Source organism: Eutrigla gurnardus (genome assembly GCF_963514095.1).
Source record: "Eutrigla gurnardus genome assembly, chromosome: 1".
NCBI classification, from domain to species: domain Eukaryota; kingdom Metazoa; phylum Chordata; class Actinopteri; order Perciformes; family Triglidae; genus Eutrigla; species Eutrigla gurnardus.
Genome location: NC_139915.1, coordinates 4946107 through 4964320, shown reverse-complemented (window position 1 = coordinate 4964320; position 18214 = coordinate 4946107). Strand labels below are relative to the sequence as shown.

General features: G+C 41.7%; 2 protein-coding genes across 5 annotated transcripts in view; one reads left to right on the top strand and one right to left on the bottom strand.

The window, feature by feature from the left end:
• Positions 1–18214, top strand: part of LOC311013415 (interleukin-18 receptor 1-like) — a 30570-nt gene that overhangs the window by 7002 nt on the left and 5354 nt on the right. For 2 of the 4 annotated variants that reach the window (XM_084009464.1, XM_084009466.1), the window contains 5 exons: positions 10550–10679; positions 14473–14623; positions 15072–15253; positions 16104–16232; positions 17496–17754. In XM_084009464.1, the coding sequence (XP_083865590.1) occupies positions 16190–16232; positions 17496–17754 (302 nt within the window). In that variant the 5' untranslated portion in view covers positions 10550–10679; positions 14473–14623; positions 15072–15253; positions 16104–16189. The remainder of the gene's footprint in view (positions 1–10549; positions 10680–14472; positions 14624–15071; positions 15254–16103; positions 16233–17495; positions 17755–18214) is intronic. The other 2 variants (XM_084009463.1, XM_084009465.1) reach the window with 2 other exon arrangements.
• On the bottom strand, positions 6855–15063 carry LOC311010849 (coiled-coil domain-containing protein 81-like). Its single transcript, XM_084005492.1, has 16 exons — positions 14929–15063; positions 14736–14797; positions 14502–14655; positions 13899–14083; positions 13723–13797; positions 13463–13631; positions 12899–13013; positions 11935–12028; positions 11447–11593; positions 10502–10600; positions 9921–10090; positions 9681–9834; positions 8938–9048; positions 8404–8513; positions 8187–8312; positions 6855–8067 (listed from the first exon to the last, which is right to left on the bottom strand). The coding sequence occupies exons 1-16, from the start codon at positions 14993–14995 to the stop codon at positions 7929–7931; spliced, it is 1977 nt and encodes a 658-aa protein (XP_083861618.1). The 5' UTR covers positions 14996–15063; the 3' UTR covers positions 6855–7928.

The window sequence follows — 18214 nt, the reverse complement described above, 5'->3', positions numbered from 1 at the left end:
TCAGCATATAAAAGGTTTACCAGAGTCAATGCAGTTAACCCCCATGAGCGGGCGTGACTGTCTGAACCAAATGTCAAAGGTAATCCATCTAATAGTTGTTGAGATATTTCAGTCCCAGCCAAAGTGGTGGATCATGGTAGCCATTACCACCCACAGAGCCATGAGTGTAGACGAAGGGAAACTTAATCAAGCTTAATTTTGTGATGCCATTGTTTAAGGGAAGAATAGAAACCAAATTTGAGACAAACATCAGGCCACAACAATCAGCTCTGACATTTGCTATAAATGTCTCCTTCCTATGAAACTATCCGTATGACTCAGAGAAACCAAAACATCATCAGATCAATGATGTGTTCAGCAGAAGGTGTCCTGGTCTATTCTCAAGTATCATGTGATGGAAAATAATCTCTGTTTGTGTCTTTTATTGTCTTTCTCTAGTATGTTACTATACAGTTATGTGGCAACATTGTCAAATGAGCAATAAGCACTTAGCTTAGTTTAGTTACCTGTCACAACAGTGTTGTTAACCATAATCGGACCAGTGTCAGTACAAGTTCAAAAACATTTTTATTTTATTGTGTTAAGCTAGAAAGTGCATTTGTGACCTTAGAATAATTATTAATAATATATATTTTTTTATTCTATTTTTATGTCTCTGTTTTTTCGGGCTGTCTGTCTGGTCCGTTGTTGTAAAAGTGAGAACACCTTGAAAGAATTTCTTCAAATTTAGCACAAACATTCACCTGGTCTCAAGGATTAACTGATTAGATTTTGGAAGTCAAAGGTCACAAAACACATGTTTGGCCAAAAATTAAAAAAATACGACAAATGTCTATGATAACACGAAGTGATGACATATTGAACGGACATGGTTGTAAACTACAATATGACCGCCACATGGTCATTGTAGTTTAATACTATGCTGAAACTGAAAAGTAACTAGGATAGTAGTACATTGAAGTAAAGTAATGTTGTTAAATGTTCTCGCAAAGTTGTATTTGCCAATCAGCACAGCTGCATGCGTGAAGGAAAACAAACACAACACTCGTTACTGTGTGGTCAGCTTTTGTGTGTTTGCACCGGACAATCTTGTCACTGTAGCCATCATTTGACCTCTCTTCCTCCCACAAAACAGTTGTCATAGCAACCCATTTAACCAGGGCACAATCAGTGACCAACAGGAAGTGTGGAGCATTTCGGGTGAATGAGAGCTTCCGTGTGGGAAGGAGTGTGTTCACAGCAGGGGGGAGACCTCTGCGTCATTCATCCTGACAAAGGGGTTTTCCATGTGTTTATGACAGTGGGAATACTGTTCCAGGCTATTTTCTCTTTTCCCCTCTGGGCTCTGAATAGTTTGTATGGTCTGTTGTGCGACATACCATTCAAATGAATCAACATACCAAAGTGTTTTGACAAGGAAAGTACATTTGACCCTTTTAAAACTATTTTTAAACACACTTGATTGAGGACCAATTGAAATTTTAAATGTATTTTCATATGCACAATTACAGAGAATGCAAATCTTAGATGGCAGGCTCACCCCAACAAGGCTCATTAAATATGCATGAAAAGAAAAATATAAAAGTAAAATAATAGACTCTATGACTTAAAATGGTACTATAAAAATTAAACAATAAAGTTTAACATATAACATGTGTTTGTTTGAGGGCTTGTACATCACCTAACTTGACAGAATGTAATTTTGCTCATAATGACCTTTCTTATGCTGCCTCATTTCTGGTTCTTGACACTTCTTGTAAATCTCTGACTGAGTGTAACTGCAGAGGAAATGGGGAGATTTCCAACTGGCAACATGATCAACTTAAAAAAAAAACGGAATTTTAAAGTGATGGTTCGGAGTCAAATGCACCCTAGGTAATTTCCACCATGACATCCAGCCAAATACCCTCTCAGAAGCATTTTTAGCGGTGGTCAACATTGGTCAAGATAGGGCTTTCAGCCGAATGCCTTAGTACTGGCGCGATGGTACAGCCCTAAATTGACCAATGTTGACCATTGCTAAAAATGCTTCTGAGAAGGTATTTGGCTGGATGTCATGGTGGAAATTACCTAGGGTGCATTTTACTCCGAACCATCACTTTAAGACAGAGTTTTAGATTAAGATGGATGCTGTTTGTCTCATAGTCAGATACAGATGTAATTCAATATTTCCTGATCACAGTTTTTCACTGAAATCTATCAAACTGAAGTTGAGGTGTTGAATACAGTCTTGGTCATCAGTGCTGCGCACACAATGTCCTGCAGCCAGTTGGGCTTGGGCTTCAGGCCAGTGAATAATTATGTTATTTTACATGCTGATCTTGGCAGGTCCAAGATCTGCGAGCTGCGGTCCTCGGTTTTGGCAGGTTATCAACTTGATTTTTCATCTTTCTTTAGTTTCCCTCTATTCCCAGTTGTTCACATCGATCCAGACTCCACTCATTGCCAGCAGACAATTGATGGGCTGGAATGGAGGTATTATTCTGAATCTTATTCAAACACGCACGCACAGACACGCACTGGCATTGAATATGATGTTTTTGTTCAGGCAGAGCAATAGTATAATCAGCTGCTGCAGTATCTCCACCATGATCTGCTAGCAGCTGGATCCTACTGAGGTCTCTCGAGGCTCCTCCCTGTGTTATCTGCCAAACCGTTGCATAAAACAAAAACTTTTTCCATGTTGTGCTGTCGGATTGGACCTGAAGCTGCAGCTCACTGGGGCCTCCAAAATATCAGGAGAAACCCTCTGACTCTGTTATTAAAGGACAGAGAACAAGTGCAGAGGGATCGGAGAGAATGAACTGAAGTTGATTAACAAGTGATGACAAACCGGCCTGCATGCAATTAACTGTTACTCTGACTCACATGGGATTTGGCCTTCCATGACATGATGATGAAAATGTCCTGTGAAAGATCAGATTTTTATTTCCTTATAAAATAACTGTTTGAATACATACCGCATATGTATTGTCCAACATTTCACCTTCATCATTGAGAGAAAAAAGCCGTGTGTGTGTGTGTGTGTGTGTGTGTGTGTGTGTGTGTGTGTGTGTGTGTGTGTGTGTGTGTGTGTGTGTGTGTGTGTGTGTGTGTGTGTGTGTGTGTGTGTGTGTGTGTGTGTGTGTGTGTGTGTGTGCGTGTGTGTGTGCGTGCGTGCGTGCGTGCGCGTGCGTGCGTGCGCGTGCGTGCGTGCGTGCGTGTGTTACAGCTGGTATCAACAATTACAGCTGGTAACTCCAGAAATGTGTAATTTACACGCTGTGTTTTTAGCCGGCTAGCTAACGTTAGCCATTAGCTGTTAGCCGTTAGCCACTGCATGTTCATAGCTGGAAGGTGTGTGAACTCTGTGGTAGTGATGGGGAGCACCCAGATGAACTGAAAGTTTGAGGTACTTGTACTGCAAATCAAATGTCGCTCTTCAGATAATGAAGTACTGAAGTCAACTTATGTCAGGACACAATTACAACTGAGTGTGATTAGCAAGAGTGAGAGCTTTATATTTTAAGACTGAGATGATAAATCTGGAGGAACTGTGATGACGTAAAACAAGGCAACTTTTTGGCTATAACTAGTTATATTTTCTCTCTTTCTCCCCCTTTGACTCTCCATCAGTCCTTTCCATGTCTGCTGGCGGTGCTCTGAGGGACCCTGCAAGCATAGTTTGACCATAAACAGGCATGAGAGAGGACCGGAATATGAGAAACATTCAAACATAAAATGCAGATGTGCACAAGACCAGAGGAGTTTGAAATTCTGCCTGCTTCTTTTTAGCAAATACAAACGACACACTTTAAAGGCAGCTGCAGACTCTGAGAAGCTTTAGAGATAATTGCTAAACGCTGACGCTGCCAAAGTGGACTCCCTGCAGCAACCGAAGACATGTGTGTTGTATTAAGGTGGACAGAACCTCACATCATATGGACGGACAAAATACGAAGGGGCAGATGAAAGTGAGATGGGATAAATCTGTGGTGAAGTGGTGGTGGAGGACAGGAAGTCATCTAGAAGGACGTTTATCAAAGATGAGGAGGAGAAGGAGGAAGCCTGATCACATAGCTGGTGAGAGAAGACCAATATGTGGATTAAAAAGGAGGAGAAAGGGAGTTTTGTCGAAATCGCAACCAGTGCTTCCCTCGATTTGTAGACGATAGGAAGTTATTCATGTGTGAACCTTTAGGATGTACCTTACCATCGGAAGAGGAAAAGGAAAGGAGGAGGCTTCAATAGAACACAACAAGTATTTTTTGACAGGAAATTCCATGATTTGACATGCAGTGTGTGACGTGTGTGTGTGTGTGTGTGTGTGTGTGTGTGTGTGTGTGTGTGTGTGTGTGTGTGTGTGTGTGTGTGTGTGTGTGTGTGTGTGTGTGTGTGTGTGTGTGTGACGTGTGTGCGTGTGTGTGTGTGTGTGTGTGTGTCTGTGTGTGTGTGTGTGTGTGCACTTGCATGTTAAAACGTAAGTAAAGGGCTTCGGGGAGCAGGCGTGGTGGTTCCTGAGCTCCGGCCTGCATTGATTTCATTGCAGGAAACGACTCTTGGTTTGTCAGACTTGCTGGAAATGGTTCTAATCAATAACAGATCTCGCTTTCATCATCACCATCAGTTCATTCTGATTTCTTGGATTTTGATTTTGTTGTCATTGAGAAAAAAAAGGTCAAACCTGACTGATTTGAAAAGGAAAATCTTGTAAAATGGTCCTTCGGCCCAATCAATATCCTCCCTCAGGCCTTGTGCCCTGAAGCCTCGGGGACTTAACTGATGTCATCTGGTGAATACTTGAGCGTTATGGTATAAATAAATAAATAAATACGAATGAGACATTACTTTGTAGCAACATATCACATTACCTCAACAACCTTAATGTATGTTAAATACAATCTAGGGGTTTTATTTTAAGTTTTTTACTGCCTGATTTGAACATCTTCCAGGCACGTCTTACCAGACGAGCGGTAAATGTTGAATAATTCATGGGCTTGTTTTTGTCCAAACGGCATCATTTAGCAAAATTAACATAAATGTTTGATGAATGAACCAGATGTGACAAATATCTTCTGCTTGCATTCGTGAGCTTGGATGTTTTTTTACCATCTTGAATCCTTTTTCTGTGAAAGTTTTATATGTCAGCGTGAACAGCCATGTGTCGTCCCCATTATTTACCTATTTTTTTTACGTTTTCCCCTGGGAACCTCGAGTTTAACGTCATAACACTATGATTTGTGGGTAATTCCCTCAGAAAAGTCTGCAGAAGTGTGGATTTATAGAAAGTGTCTATAAAAGGCTCAAGAGAGCCTTCAAGCAGTTGATGATTTGACAATGGGACAGCCCTAATCCCTCAAGGACTTCTCAAGGACTCGACTCCAACTCTGTGAGTCTGACAGAGCGGACATTGGGATTTAGCCTTCCATGACATGATGATGAAAGTGTCCTGTGTAAGATCAGATTTGTATTTCCTTCTAACATAACCCTGTTTGAATACATATATGTATTGTCCAAAAGCATTTCAGGATGAAACATAATGCTGTCTTGGGTCTCGTTGGCTGCAGCTGGAGTGTCAACGTCCCAAAATCCAATAAAGAGCGGGAGAAAGAGCTGCGTCCTAATCCTTAGTATGGGTTGAATGCAGAGGTCAGATTTAATGTCCTGCATGTACCTGTATGGTTGAAAGAGGCTGAAGTTTGTCTTGTTTTTAAGTACATTGGGCTTATTGGGAGTAGTCCACTCGTACAAGGAGTACAGTGAAAGCTGTAGGACTGTAGGAGCTGAGGGAACCTGCAGAGTAATTGTCCTATGGTTTGAGCAGCACATTTAACATGACCTGAAATCATTCGATCCATTGGTCATAGAAAAACATTGACTTGTGCATGAATATACAAGGACCTTTTTGTTCCTGCTCATTTCATTTGAACTTGAATCATACTTTATACATTTAGTTTCCTTCCAGTGGACACACAGTGTCGTTCCCCATTAGTATCCTCACTGTAAACAACTGCTCATGTGTTGGTTGTCACTCAAAGACGCAGTCTGCCTGCTCTCATGATGTGTTGGGTTCATAGAGATTATGCTCTGGTTATTGTGGGATGGCGTGCTGGCAGCGTGGGAACATCTGGATCTGAAAATGAAGCTTGGACACTAACTGTCAAAACGCCAACCGCCGTCTGCCTGCCAGTAAAAGTAGGATGGATATCCATTAGGTCCTCTAGCCCTGGGAATCACACACAAGAAAGAGAGAGACCGGCTGAGGGAAATAGAGGGTGTTTCACAAGTTTCCCTTAATTTCACAGATTTCCTCGAGAGGAAACAACTTCACATTCCAGCCAAATATGTTAAAACCCTTTTATGCTGTTGCAGAGCACATTTGCTCAGCCTCACATATGGGTATCGGCCATCATGTGCATGACAAAGTTGTTGTCTCATGCCGTCTGCTTCTCAGAGCATAGATGCCTCATGAGGCAGTGTCCTCCACCCCAATTATTAACACCCCCTCGATGTCTCAGCGTAGACAACATGACCTCAGGGAGCCTAATCAGACCTCCTTGAGCTCAAGACCGAATGTCTGGATGTTCACTCCCTCAGTTCTTCAAGGGTCGATCTCTTGTAAGTGAACTTGAGTATTGGAACATCACTCAAGGGTTTATTGAATCGATCATAAAACTCACCAAGACTCTGCAGGTGGTGGGTGAGTCATAAAAAGACACTTTCAAATACTTGAGACAGAGGAGAAAAGAGACAAGAGAGTGAGGAAATGTCTTGCTCACTGAATTCTGCATGTAGGCACAGACGGGACTTAGCTTGGATTTCCCCTTGCGTATGTTGTCGGGTCATTTTTTTCCGCAAGTTCACACATACACCAAGGACAAGTAGTGTTTTCAAAGTATTCCTGTGACCCGTAATCAGGCTGCAGCCGTAGTTTATTGTGCAGTAACCAGTTTAATAGAAGATCAGAGTCTTTGTTTCAGCATGCGGGTCCAATTCTGGATCGCAAATCTCTTTCCTGAGATACACAGCATATGTTTCTGTACCACAACACAGTATACGCACACAACAACACGCTCACACATGTTTTCGTCCATAAACACACTCTATCTGTCGGTTAATAATGAATCAGCCAGAGTGTGAGGCAGTTAATTGTGCATCTGTTTTGGTACAAAGGCCTTCAAAAGGCCTCCATGAGCTCATTAGGGGAGTTCTGGTTCACAGAGACCTGGGACTACAGCCAGAATAATATTGTCATGATCCCGCAACACATGTATCATCTATAGAAACTCCCCACTGCATGAACCCACCCTCCCATATCAAAGTCACATACCTTCTTTAAGCCTCATTTTGTTTTTGTTTTCCTCGCTTTTCTCTTCGCTCCAGTTTGTTTTCAAACGATATGAAACAGAGTGATTTATAATGTTTCGTTTCTCCTTCCTTCCCTCCCCGTGGACCACACACACTTGGGGCCCTGTTGGGGCCTCTTGCTTTTCATCTTTCTGCAAGTAATGTACTACTCTGTATGTATGCCTATTATGGCTATTGTTTGCCATACCGGTTGACGGTATTTTGCACAGCCATCTTTGAATTTGAGGTCGGGGCTGGTGAGTTTTGTCCGACTTGTGAAATGTACAAATTTACCACTGCAAACTAGGAAATTCTGAATTCCTGGTTTAAATGAAACACAGCATACATACCAAAAACAACCATATTCTAGGAAAAACAGCAGTACAGCAAACATGATCTCCAAAGACTAATTTAGGAAAGGAGAAAGAATAACTCTCATAGAAACACGATAGTGTATGCACGCCAAAAAGTGTATGCTTCACATATGCTTAACTTGTGATTGTAGTCTTTGGTGACCGTCACATGATGAGTCACAAGGGTCCGGGTCCTGTTTAGGCTCTGAGGTATTGATGTTCAAGTGCTGCTGCGGGCGACACTGTTCATCAGATCATGAACTGCGAGCCAGAGAGGTAATGAGAGTCTTTCCAGATGTTGCTCTCACCACAGTTGGTGGTCCTCCTCTTACACTGGCAGCAGCGCCTGTACTGAGCCAATTTGTCCACCAGGAGCTCACCAGCAGACCTGAGCGCCGCGAGACAGAATAAAGGAAAACATCATGTAAGGCCATTTTGCATATTTTAGGTCAGTCAGTATGTGTGTGAATGGTTAACGTATAATGGTGTAAGTAAATGGTGATGGACCTCAGGAAGCGCCTCTCCTCGTCCTCTCGTTGGTGTTTGAGCTTCGCACTTCGACTCCACTCGTCCTCTAGTGACTTACTGATGTCCTGCTTCTTCTCAAAGCGACCAATGCGGTCCAGTATGAACCTGAACAGAAAACACACCAGAGAAACACACACATTGTTTACCCCATCATTATTGTTTTGCATTTCTTTCCTTCCACCCTTCCTTTACTCACCCCTTTTTATTGTCTTTGAGGAATTCTCTCTCTCGTTGTAACTGTTCTTGGCGGTTATGACGTTCTTCCTTCTTCCGCTGAGTGGCAGCACTGAAATTTACTCTGAAGAGCTGCCAGAATGAAACACACAATTACATACATGCACAATAGCATGACGTCAATTTCAATATTTAGTGAACCAATTTAAAAAGAGTTTCAACAAAAATATAATATAATACAAATTATTAAAAATGATATTACAAATTTAAATATGTAGGCCTTTGGACAAAAAACAGTACATTACATTTATCAAGTACTGTACAATAGTATGTTTTTATACTACTTTTTATACTTTGTGGATGAACTTCAACAAATGGAATCAGATGCATTCAGTTTACGCCATCCTAAGAACGTTATTTTTACATAGTGGCATTTTTTACTGAAGTAAAGGATGAAATTTAGAGACTTTTATTTAAAAAACTAGGATTCCGGTTATTTCTGACATCTACACGAGGCCACAGCTGAGAAGGTTTATGGAAGCAATAAGAAACCGACCTTTTGTGCCCTCTCTCGTCTCTCTGCGTTGCTCGCTGCAGTCTCACAGCGGTTGAACACGAAGTGGTCACTTTGGCGTTCTGGAGGGTCTGTGTGCTTCTTATCTCCCACCTAAAGCACAGAACAGAATCAGTTCAACTGTAATGTTGCCATAAAGTCACCCACAAGATCAAAACAAAGGCACTATGTTACCCAGAATGCAACAGCGAATGCAGCCTCCAGACAAATCTGTGCACTCTCCCTTTAATATAATGACATAATCTATTCTTTATTAACAAAGAAACTGAATGACTTTGTTGAGAAAACATTTTTTTCAAATGAGTGCTTTGGGAAAAGTCTGACAAGTAAGCTGTGCTTCTTACGGTGCATTAAAGCAAGTAACCAGATGGAGGTGAACATGTTTTGGATGGCATTCTGTGGTGTGTCTGGGCAGCCTGCCTACACCAGTGGTCTTCACTGACAGGATGGGCGGCAGCCTTAACCTTTAACCTACAACCTTCCTCAACCTGAACAGCACATTTAGTCGGCTTCAATCTCATGAGATTCTAATCAAGGAGAAACACAGACAAAAAAATTCAACCAAAATATAGATTTGTAAAGTCTTTTAACACCCGAGCAGTTATCTTAACCAGAATAAAACCAACATAATAATGGAAACCAGTGACCACACTGTCTCTGTAACTGGCTGCAGATGTTGGATTGGATGATTATTTTTTTGGTTTCTACTTAATGATAATATTAACATGCCAATCCCAAAACATGCCAAAACCCCAAACATCCTGAAACGATTCTGACAGTTTTGTGAAGAAGTTTCTTCCCTGAGTGTCCAGAGCCTTCTTGTACCGCGTAGTCCTCTGGTGTTTCTGCTGGAGCTGCTGAGTCCTCTGCAAAGCTATCCTGAAAACACACCAGGTGACACACTAGCGATCACAGCGGATGATTATTTGAGATGCCTGAGCAGTGCCACAGACGGACGGACTCACTCCTGGACCAGCTGGACCTGGTCTAGACGCTCCGTGAGAAGACGGTTCTGCTGGTCTCGAGCCTCATGCTGCCGGTTGGTCTCTATCTGGCTCTGAAGCTCGTTCATGTACCGATGCTGCTGGATCCTCCTGGCGGGGGTGAAGGGCCGAGCCGGGAAGACGAATGACGTCTAAAGACATTTTAACAAGCCACAGTTACACCAAAAGAAAGATAAGAAAGTGACAAGAGTTGTTAAGCGTGATTTCATGTTTTTAAAGTAAGAATGCTCAAAAAATGGCATGATCTCCAACCCGATTTTTAATACTATAAATGATTAGAGTTTGTTCTGCCAGTCAATGAATTTGCATTCAGTAATCCGGTTCCTGTATTGTAATCTGCACTGTTTACTCTCACAGTCTTACCAGAGCTTTATTAAAGGAGCGGTTTGGATGATTTAGTGCCATCTAGCAGTGAGGGTGCAGATTGCAACCAACTGAAACTTCTCCTCTGTGCACTTTTACTTTGACCTGCTGTTGTATGGAAAACTCCTACGACCGTATGCGGTTTGTGCGGCTGTGCAGCTTTACTATCTTCTACTCACAGGGAAGAGAAGGCACTTAGTCTTGTCTTTCTTCTCTGACATGTGCAGGTTGAATGCAGCCACCTGCTTTGAATGCTGTTGTTGCTCGCTCAGCTTCTCCTGCCAGATGAACACACAAAAACACGCCTTGCATCATCATCATATTGACCAAAAGAGAAAAGACATCATACTCACCACGGTAAGAATGTACTTTTTTCTTCAGAGGGCAGTTTTATTGAAGCATATATTGGCAAAAACAACATGCAAAGCACTTTGAGTTGTTTCATTTTGAGCTTTTATATCCCACATGTCTCACACCTCTTTCCCAGTGCTGTAAAGACGATGAAGCTATTCTCTTAGCTCTCTGGCCACAACCAGTCTGGAACCACCCTGATTCCTTAGTTTTTGAGATGTTTTTTTTTTATTATTTGGGTTTTTATTGCTTTACTTTGTCTTGTGGCCTCCAGCCACTTTGAACCAGCAGTTTTCACATCCTCGTTCTGTGGGTTGTGTTGTTTTCTGATCCCTTTTTCATTTATTTTTTCCCATGAGCATTCACAAATCACCTTCAGTAACTCACAGCAGACCGTCTGAAATAGGTATTTAATTAAGCATTTCAAAAACGTTTTAACTGAGTGAGGAGTCGATAGAAGTATAAAACGGATAATAGAAGGTGTTTTGAGAAAGTATGAGTCACCGCAACCACCAGTCCTTCAGCATGCAGCCATAACTGGAAACCCTAAATAGTATGCAGACTGCAAGATTAGCAATGCACAGACTCAGACGTGCACACTCATAGACGCATGCAGAACAGCACGATTCTCTAATCACATTCCTATCTGCTTCAAAACAGCTGTTTCAGTCAATCACCGTACGTCGGCATGCTAAAGAGGCCGAATTAACGTGTATAGACGGTCCAGCAGTCAAACACACCAAGTGCACACGCGTGCATGAGCATGCACACACCTGTTCTTCAGCCACGTGCCGCTCGTCTCTCTGCTGTTCTTTAAGCAGCAAGAGTTTCTCCTGAGCTTTCTCCTCTGCCTGCTGCTGCCTCCTCAGGTAGACAGGGACATTTCTTTGGGCCCGCTGCATACACAGGTAGCACACTTCCTAAGATGACAAGACAATAATTATTACAATATACACTGTAATTTAATTAATCGTATTTTCCTTACATGCTTTCCAATGTAAATAATTTCTAGATAATGCATTGTTTGGGTTTTGACGTGATATTGAGATTTAGAAACAAACACTTGCTGTCCCCTAAAAGCAATACAGCTTAACATCTGGCATTGTTCCGTCAAGCTCTACTTCCTATTGCACTATTACTTCCTATTCAACTCAAAGGTTGCATCAATAAAACCTCATTCCCTGTAAAAAAGTGAATCCACCTCATGAATTTTAGAGACCGTTATAAAAGCCGACACTTCAAAGAACTACAAAGAACTCACCTGTCCAGCACGGGCGTGGTCGGGGCAGCTAACGGTCACACGAGGTTCCTCCACTTTGTGATTGACCTCTGGTGGTGTTGTGGAGGTGGTGGGTCTGGGAGTGGAGACAGATGATGTACTATAAGAGAACAGCTCCCTTGTGCATGTGTTCTCTTACTACGGTAAAGTGTGATGTCGTTGGCATCGACATTTGAATTCTTTATGGATTATTGTGTAGGTGTTTATATTTCTGTAGCCGACAAACCATTTTGTCCATTAATCAACTATTATTGACAGATGTTTGGTAAAGAATCAAATCTTAGTTGACCAAAACGACCAATTAATGGACTAAGAGGGTCCAGCCTTAATCATTTTATACTATATATATTATTTGTCAGATCCTTTCTCAACCAGAAAGCGAGGTGTACATAAGATATTTTTTAATAGAAACTGAATAAATCAACGTATACAGGATTTGGTTTTATACCAATTAAAAGGACCAGAACCTTTTCATTAAAACGGAATGAATCACAAAATATTGTGTAAAGTTTCACATGTGGCCTTGTTGCATCATGGATGAGGTGGTCGGGGATTCTGAGGATATTAGATCAGAATGAGTGCCGTCATCAGTTGCGGTTCTGTAAATCAGCTGACACTTGCTGGTGCACAGAGGGTGTGGATGGACTTGATTGCAACAAGATAAAATAACCACCCCTCCCCTCCCCCCAAAAAACGGGTATTGTTTGCGGTCACACTCTGTCCCATTCACTATTCAGGAAGTGTGTGTGTGTGCTGATGACAGAGGAGGAATCTGTCCCACAGGTGGTTGTGCATCATTGATGGAGCTGGAAGTAGCCTCGGGGCGGTAACAGTATAGGACCCCCGCTGAGCTCCCGGCTCACACCGACTCATCTGCCTGCAAACAGCTCTGTGCACTGCAAACTGACCCCTCCACAGACCGTGTGTGTCTTTGTGTGTGTTGTACTTGTCTGCGGCCTCCACGGGGGGTTTAGGATCCAGTCCTTCAGAAAGACTGACGGCTTTCATCTTGGCAGGGTGCAGTGGCTGATGGGATTCAGATTCTCTCTGTTGAGGAGCTTCTGAAGAGACACACAACACTCTGAGTAGGTTCACTGTTCCTGAACTGCTTCACTTCATATGGCAGATCCAGATCTATCATTGTGGATTCTGGACTCTATCGCTCTTCTTTGTTTGCTGTATCTCTATCTCTGTTACAGGCTTTTCATTCGGTTTTTGATAGTTTCACTAGCCAGCAGAGTCATTTTTTACGAGTCCAAGTCAAGACTCAATGTGTACTCCATTTGAGTCCAAGTCGGCATCTCTGAAGGCCAGTACCAAGTTGATTACACGCCTACATCATGTTTTACACCTTCTATAGCGACTGCAGCCCCAGCCTCACAGTGAGGAATAATGTAATTTTCCTTTTCTGCAAGTTGATAAGAGATTTGAAACGATTGATTCTAAGTTGAGATCAATTAAAATGCTTTGAAACCCCAGATTGTCAGCCTTGTGCAAAGAGCTCTTTCACCTCCTGCATTCCTCTGGTCTGGAGCTTGTGACAACAGCCGTACATCTTTGTCCCCAGCTTTGTTGTCTGGCCGACAGTTGACAGTTGGCAGGGTGACGGGGTTGGCAGTCTGTGGCCTCTGAAGCCTGGACAGGCCGCCAGACCGTAAAGAGACACTGCTCCCCGGTCTCTGCTGGGGCAAAAGGACGGTGGAGCTCTAGAAACTGTAAATGAATGGAAATACTGTGACACGCAAACACGTACGTCGTCTTCATACTCACGTTGTTAGAGGCTGACAGCAGCCGACCAGTTCCATTCATAGCGTTAATAAAATCTCTCTTGAACTTCATCCGTACCTTTTGAATAAGATCAGAGGAGTTAACATTTAACAGAAAAGAAGCGGTCATCAGTGATCATAGTCCCCAACTAAGAAACACTGTATGAGCAGAAGAGCCACCTTGTTGTGCTTGAAGGACAAAACTCCAATTCCCTGGAAGGTGAGGAATATGTTTTGTTGCGAGGCCAAAGCTCTGAAGAGAGCAAGAAGAGTTTCTCGAACGCAGCCCTCCACTACGTCTCGACTGAAAGAAGTCTCTTGTGACAAAGCTGCAAAGTTCAGTTGCACCACTGGCAGGTGTGTTGCTGCATGGGACACACACACACACACACCCTTATATTATTGTCATCCTTATTTAAATGAGTGCATTGTACGACATATCCTCATTTTCCCTGCTTTTATTTAAAATACCCCTGTAATATATACTACTTAGTAAATAAGCAACAATCAAAGTAAGAACATTTCTGAATCCTGATTGGTGCATGGGAGTATGTGACATCACCAGCACAGAACAGGAAAAAAAGAAATGCAGATACCTCATCTGAAATAACCAAAAGTTTGAACTTGTTGAATTGTGTCTTCATTTAGAGGAAGATGCCAACACGCACAAAAAAAAATGTGTTTGCAGGGCCTTTCATTGTCCTGATCTGTGCATATTTAATCTACTTGGTGTCACTATTCTTTTGTTTTTCAGATGAGCCATTACTTCAAAAATGAACTGACCTGCAGCCAGCGGCCGGACCTGCTTTAAACCCAGAGACTGGACTAGTTTCCCAGCCAGGAGGAAGATGGGTCGTTGGATCAATGTGAACCTGTTCCCTATGTCCAACTTCTGCTGAGAGAAGGTGAAGGTCCCCAATCCTGCCAGGTGGACCCCCTGTTACAAAGGACCGACCAATCAACAGGATATATGGATGTATAGACAGTCAGTCAGACAGACAGACAGACAGACCTAACCTTCTGTAAGGTCATCTGACGTCCAATGTAGGCGGATACATGCGCCCAAATACAGTTAATATCTGAAAAAGGAAAACATGATGTTTGTTTATGGCGACATGGAGATGACAGAATAAAAACTACCAGCAGTTGACTGACTAGCACACTGTTGCTGTATTTGGGAGAAAAGAGGAATAAAAAGGTTTTGTCTGACCGTTTTGAGAGAGCCGGGAGAGAGTCTGTCCGTCTGCTGCTGAAACCAGCCGCAGTATGTCCGTCATCCCTGTTACGCCGTCAACAACAATCCAATCCAAGTTTTAAAAACGACACTGTGTGTCTTCTCTGCTTGGCCTGCAGCTGCCACCACGACGAGCACTTGAGAGCCGCTGCCGTTGCCCCTAGCGATGCACCCCCACAGGGTCCGTGTTTCCAGTGAGCGTCCACACAACGGAGTTCAGGTTTCGCCTAGTTGTCATCTTTCTGATGTTGGACACCTGAAAGCTACTCGCAAGCCCAAAAAAATAAAGTCCCTGGACATGGTCAGTTATACATACAATAATTTTAATAACAATGTATTGTTTGCTTACCAATAATGAACAACCTGTTTATTATCCAATATGATTTCATGAAGAATATTGGGGCTTTGAAACAGCCTATACCTCCAGTGTTAGCAAATACAATATAAATTACAATAAATAAACAAATCTGATACATAATGGGTGGAGTCAATCCTCACCTCCAGGTCTGAAAAGTGAAGCCAAAGTGCATTCTCTCTATTGGCCATTAGGGGGAGACTCCTCTGTTTATAAAGATGAATGCTTTAGACCGGGGCTACCTTGTGATTGACAGCTCGCTACCACGCTCCTCCGCAGTCTATTCACTGGTTTCAAGATGGCGTCGGACAAAATGCTTGAAGGCTTCAGATGTCATGACTATGTCTTTATGCATTCTTATATAGTCTATGGGGGGTTTGGAGAAATTGGACTTAGTCATTCTAAAATCAAGTACATTTTATTAATAATAAATTACATCACAAATATTGACAGCATCCCCCCCCCCCCCCAAAAAAAAAATACATCAAGTGACGTGAAGAATGTGGATCCGGAGATTGTTGAGCAACTTCCAGCAGCTCACACACTGATAAGACCTAAGCCTCACATGAAACATTTAGATAGCAAATAGGCAAACTAATTCCATTGGTTGTCCTTTGATAAAGGCAACATAAACAGGCACATTTGTATGTTTATATTAATTGCTGTTAGGTATTTCAGGTGGTTAAGTGCTAGAGAAAAACAGCCCATGTATAGTGAACGGACTGTTGTTGTACTTAGCTGAGAGGAGAGGCGAGAGGTTTTTTTCTTTCAGTTTCCTTATCAGGTTCCTTTTTAGTGTCTTAGAAGTGAACCTGGTGATTAGGTTTCGGAGAAGACAGCAGAGACTCTTCTGGATCACAGATGTGAGCCGTTCTCATCACAATGCTGGGGATAATACTGATTCTCCTACTCACATCATTGCCAGGTAGGCCCAAAGAAACTTATCATCTGTAGGTAACATGTTGAATAATGTGTAAATCTGTTAGTTGTAAAAAAAAAAAAAATTTAAATAAAAAAAGAAAATCCAAAATATGTATCATTCAAGGTGGGGATAGCATCCTAATCAGTTTCATTAAGTGTTAAAGACTAAATTTAGAGCCCCACATGAATACACTAATATTTAATAGCCAGTTGTGACTAATTAAATTAAAACAGTGTTAAATTGAGCTACTTGCCATTTCTAACTGCATTACATTTCATTGTGAAATATTGTATCTTTTCATTCACTAGCCTATATTTATTTGACAAGGAATTAGTAGTTAATTATTCATTCAGAGTTAACATAAAAAAAGTGATGAGTTACAACTAATGATTGGACTGTGGTTCCTTGTCATGTTTCTTCAATTGTTAATTACCCAGACCGAAAAAGCTATATGACCCAAAATTTCACAAAAATGCATACGATAGATTTATGTGGTAGAACTTTTTTTTTTTATTATTATTTTGCTATCATCATCTTCAAATTCATCCTGTGTACCTGGACTGAATCACCGGTCTAAAACAATAAGTATCTAGCTTTACCTCAGCAAGCTACAACAACAAAATGCTACTTACAGATTTTTTTGCATCAGTATTAAGAATCTAATTATATAACGGTCCTATTTTCTGCATAATGAGAGCTTTTAAATTGATCATTTTGCTGTTAGATATATGTTAAAATGTGTGAAAATACTTTGATGTATTGGATACCAGGGTCTTGAAAGCACTGAATTCAGGTCCTTGACCTGATGATGAAATATCCACATGCCTATGAGACAAATACCATAAATAAAGTATTCATCAGCGCTGAGTGTACCGCAGAAGCTGACATAGTTCCCTTTAGAAGGAAGTCAGAAGACCAAGATTTGATGTGGTCAGATATAGTTTGTTGTTGTTATGTTATTATTATTTCACAACATACACTTTACTCCTGATCCACCATCAGTATTGCTTACATGTGGAAAGAATGGTTGTTTAAAGTTGGAAAAGTTGGAAAATGTGCTTATTCTCTTTGTTGAGTTAGATGAGAAGATTAATAGCAAGCTACAGACAGTTAGCTTAGCTTAGCATAAATACTGGAAAGCAGCTACACAACAGCTAGCCTGACTGTCCAATGGTTAAAAAACATCTAATTTTATTATAGATTACAGTAGTATTATAAAAGTACAAAATAAAACTAAAAACTAAAATGTGTGACACTTGTTTGCAGGTGTGTGTCCCCGGAGATCCAGGGAGATTTATGTCAAGGCAGGAGAGATGGTGGCGCTGTACTGCACTCCTCCCAGAGCTTATAATGGTGGAGAGGCCAAAGTGATCTGGACCAGTGACACCCCCCAGGAGGGGGATCTGGATCTGAGCCGCATGTCATCAGCTGAGCTGAGGCGGATGGGCGTGCTGGTTCATGGGAGGAGCCTTGTGATTCTCAGTTCTTCTGTCGACCATCGGGGGAACTACTCGTGCTCTCTGGGGTAAAGTCCAAACAAATTGATAAACAGCATTCTTCTGGACTGACTGGACTATAAACAGATTATTTTGGCTAAACTAGCACAGATGGAAGGGTTTTAAGTGAGTCTTTTCTGTATGTTTGAGTAAAAACAAAGTGTGGATGTTTAAATGTTTGCTATATTGCAGAAAATTATAGTTTATATTCTGGAAGTAAAGTTTGTCAGTTCTGCAGCAACAGAAATGGTTGCTTGCCTTAATGTGATTTTCTCTGATAATGCTGATTTGAGCTAAATGCTAATGTCAGAATACCTTAATGCTAACAGTTTCTAATTAGCACTTAACACAAAGAACAGCTGAGGCTGATGGGAATGTTGCGTTTGCAGGTATTTGGTCATAAAGTAAAGGGTTAGACAAACTCAAAATGTGACCTGAAGGTGGCACTGGAGATGCACTAATGCATTGCAATGCATCCTGAGGGGAACA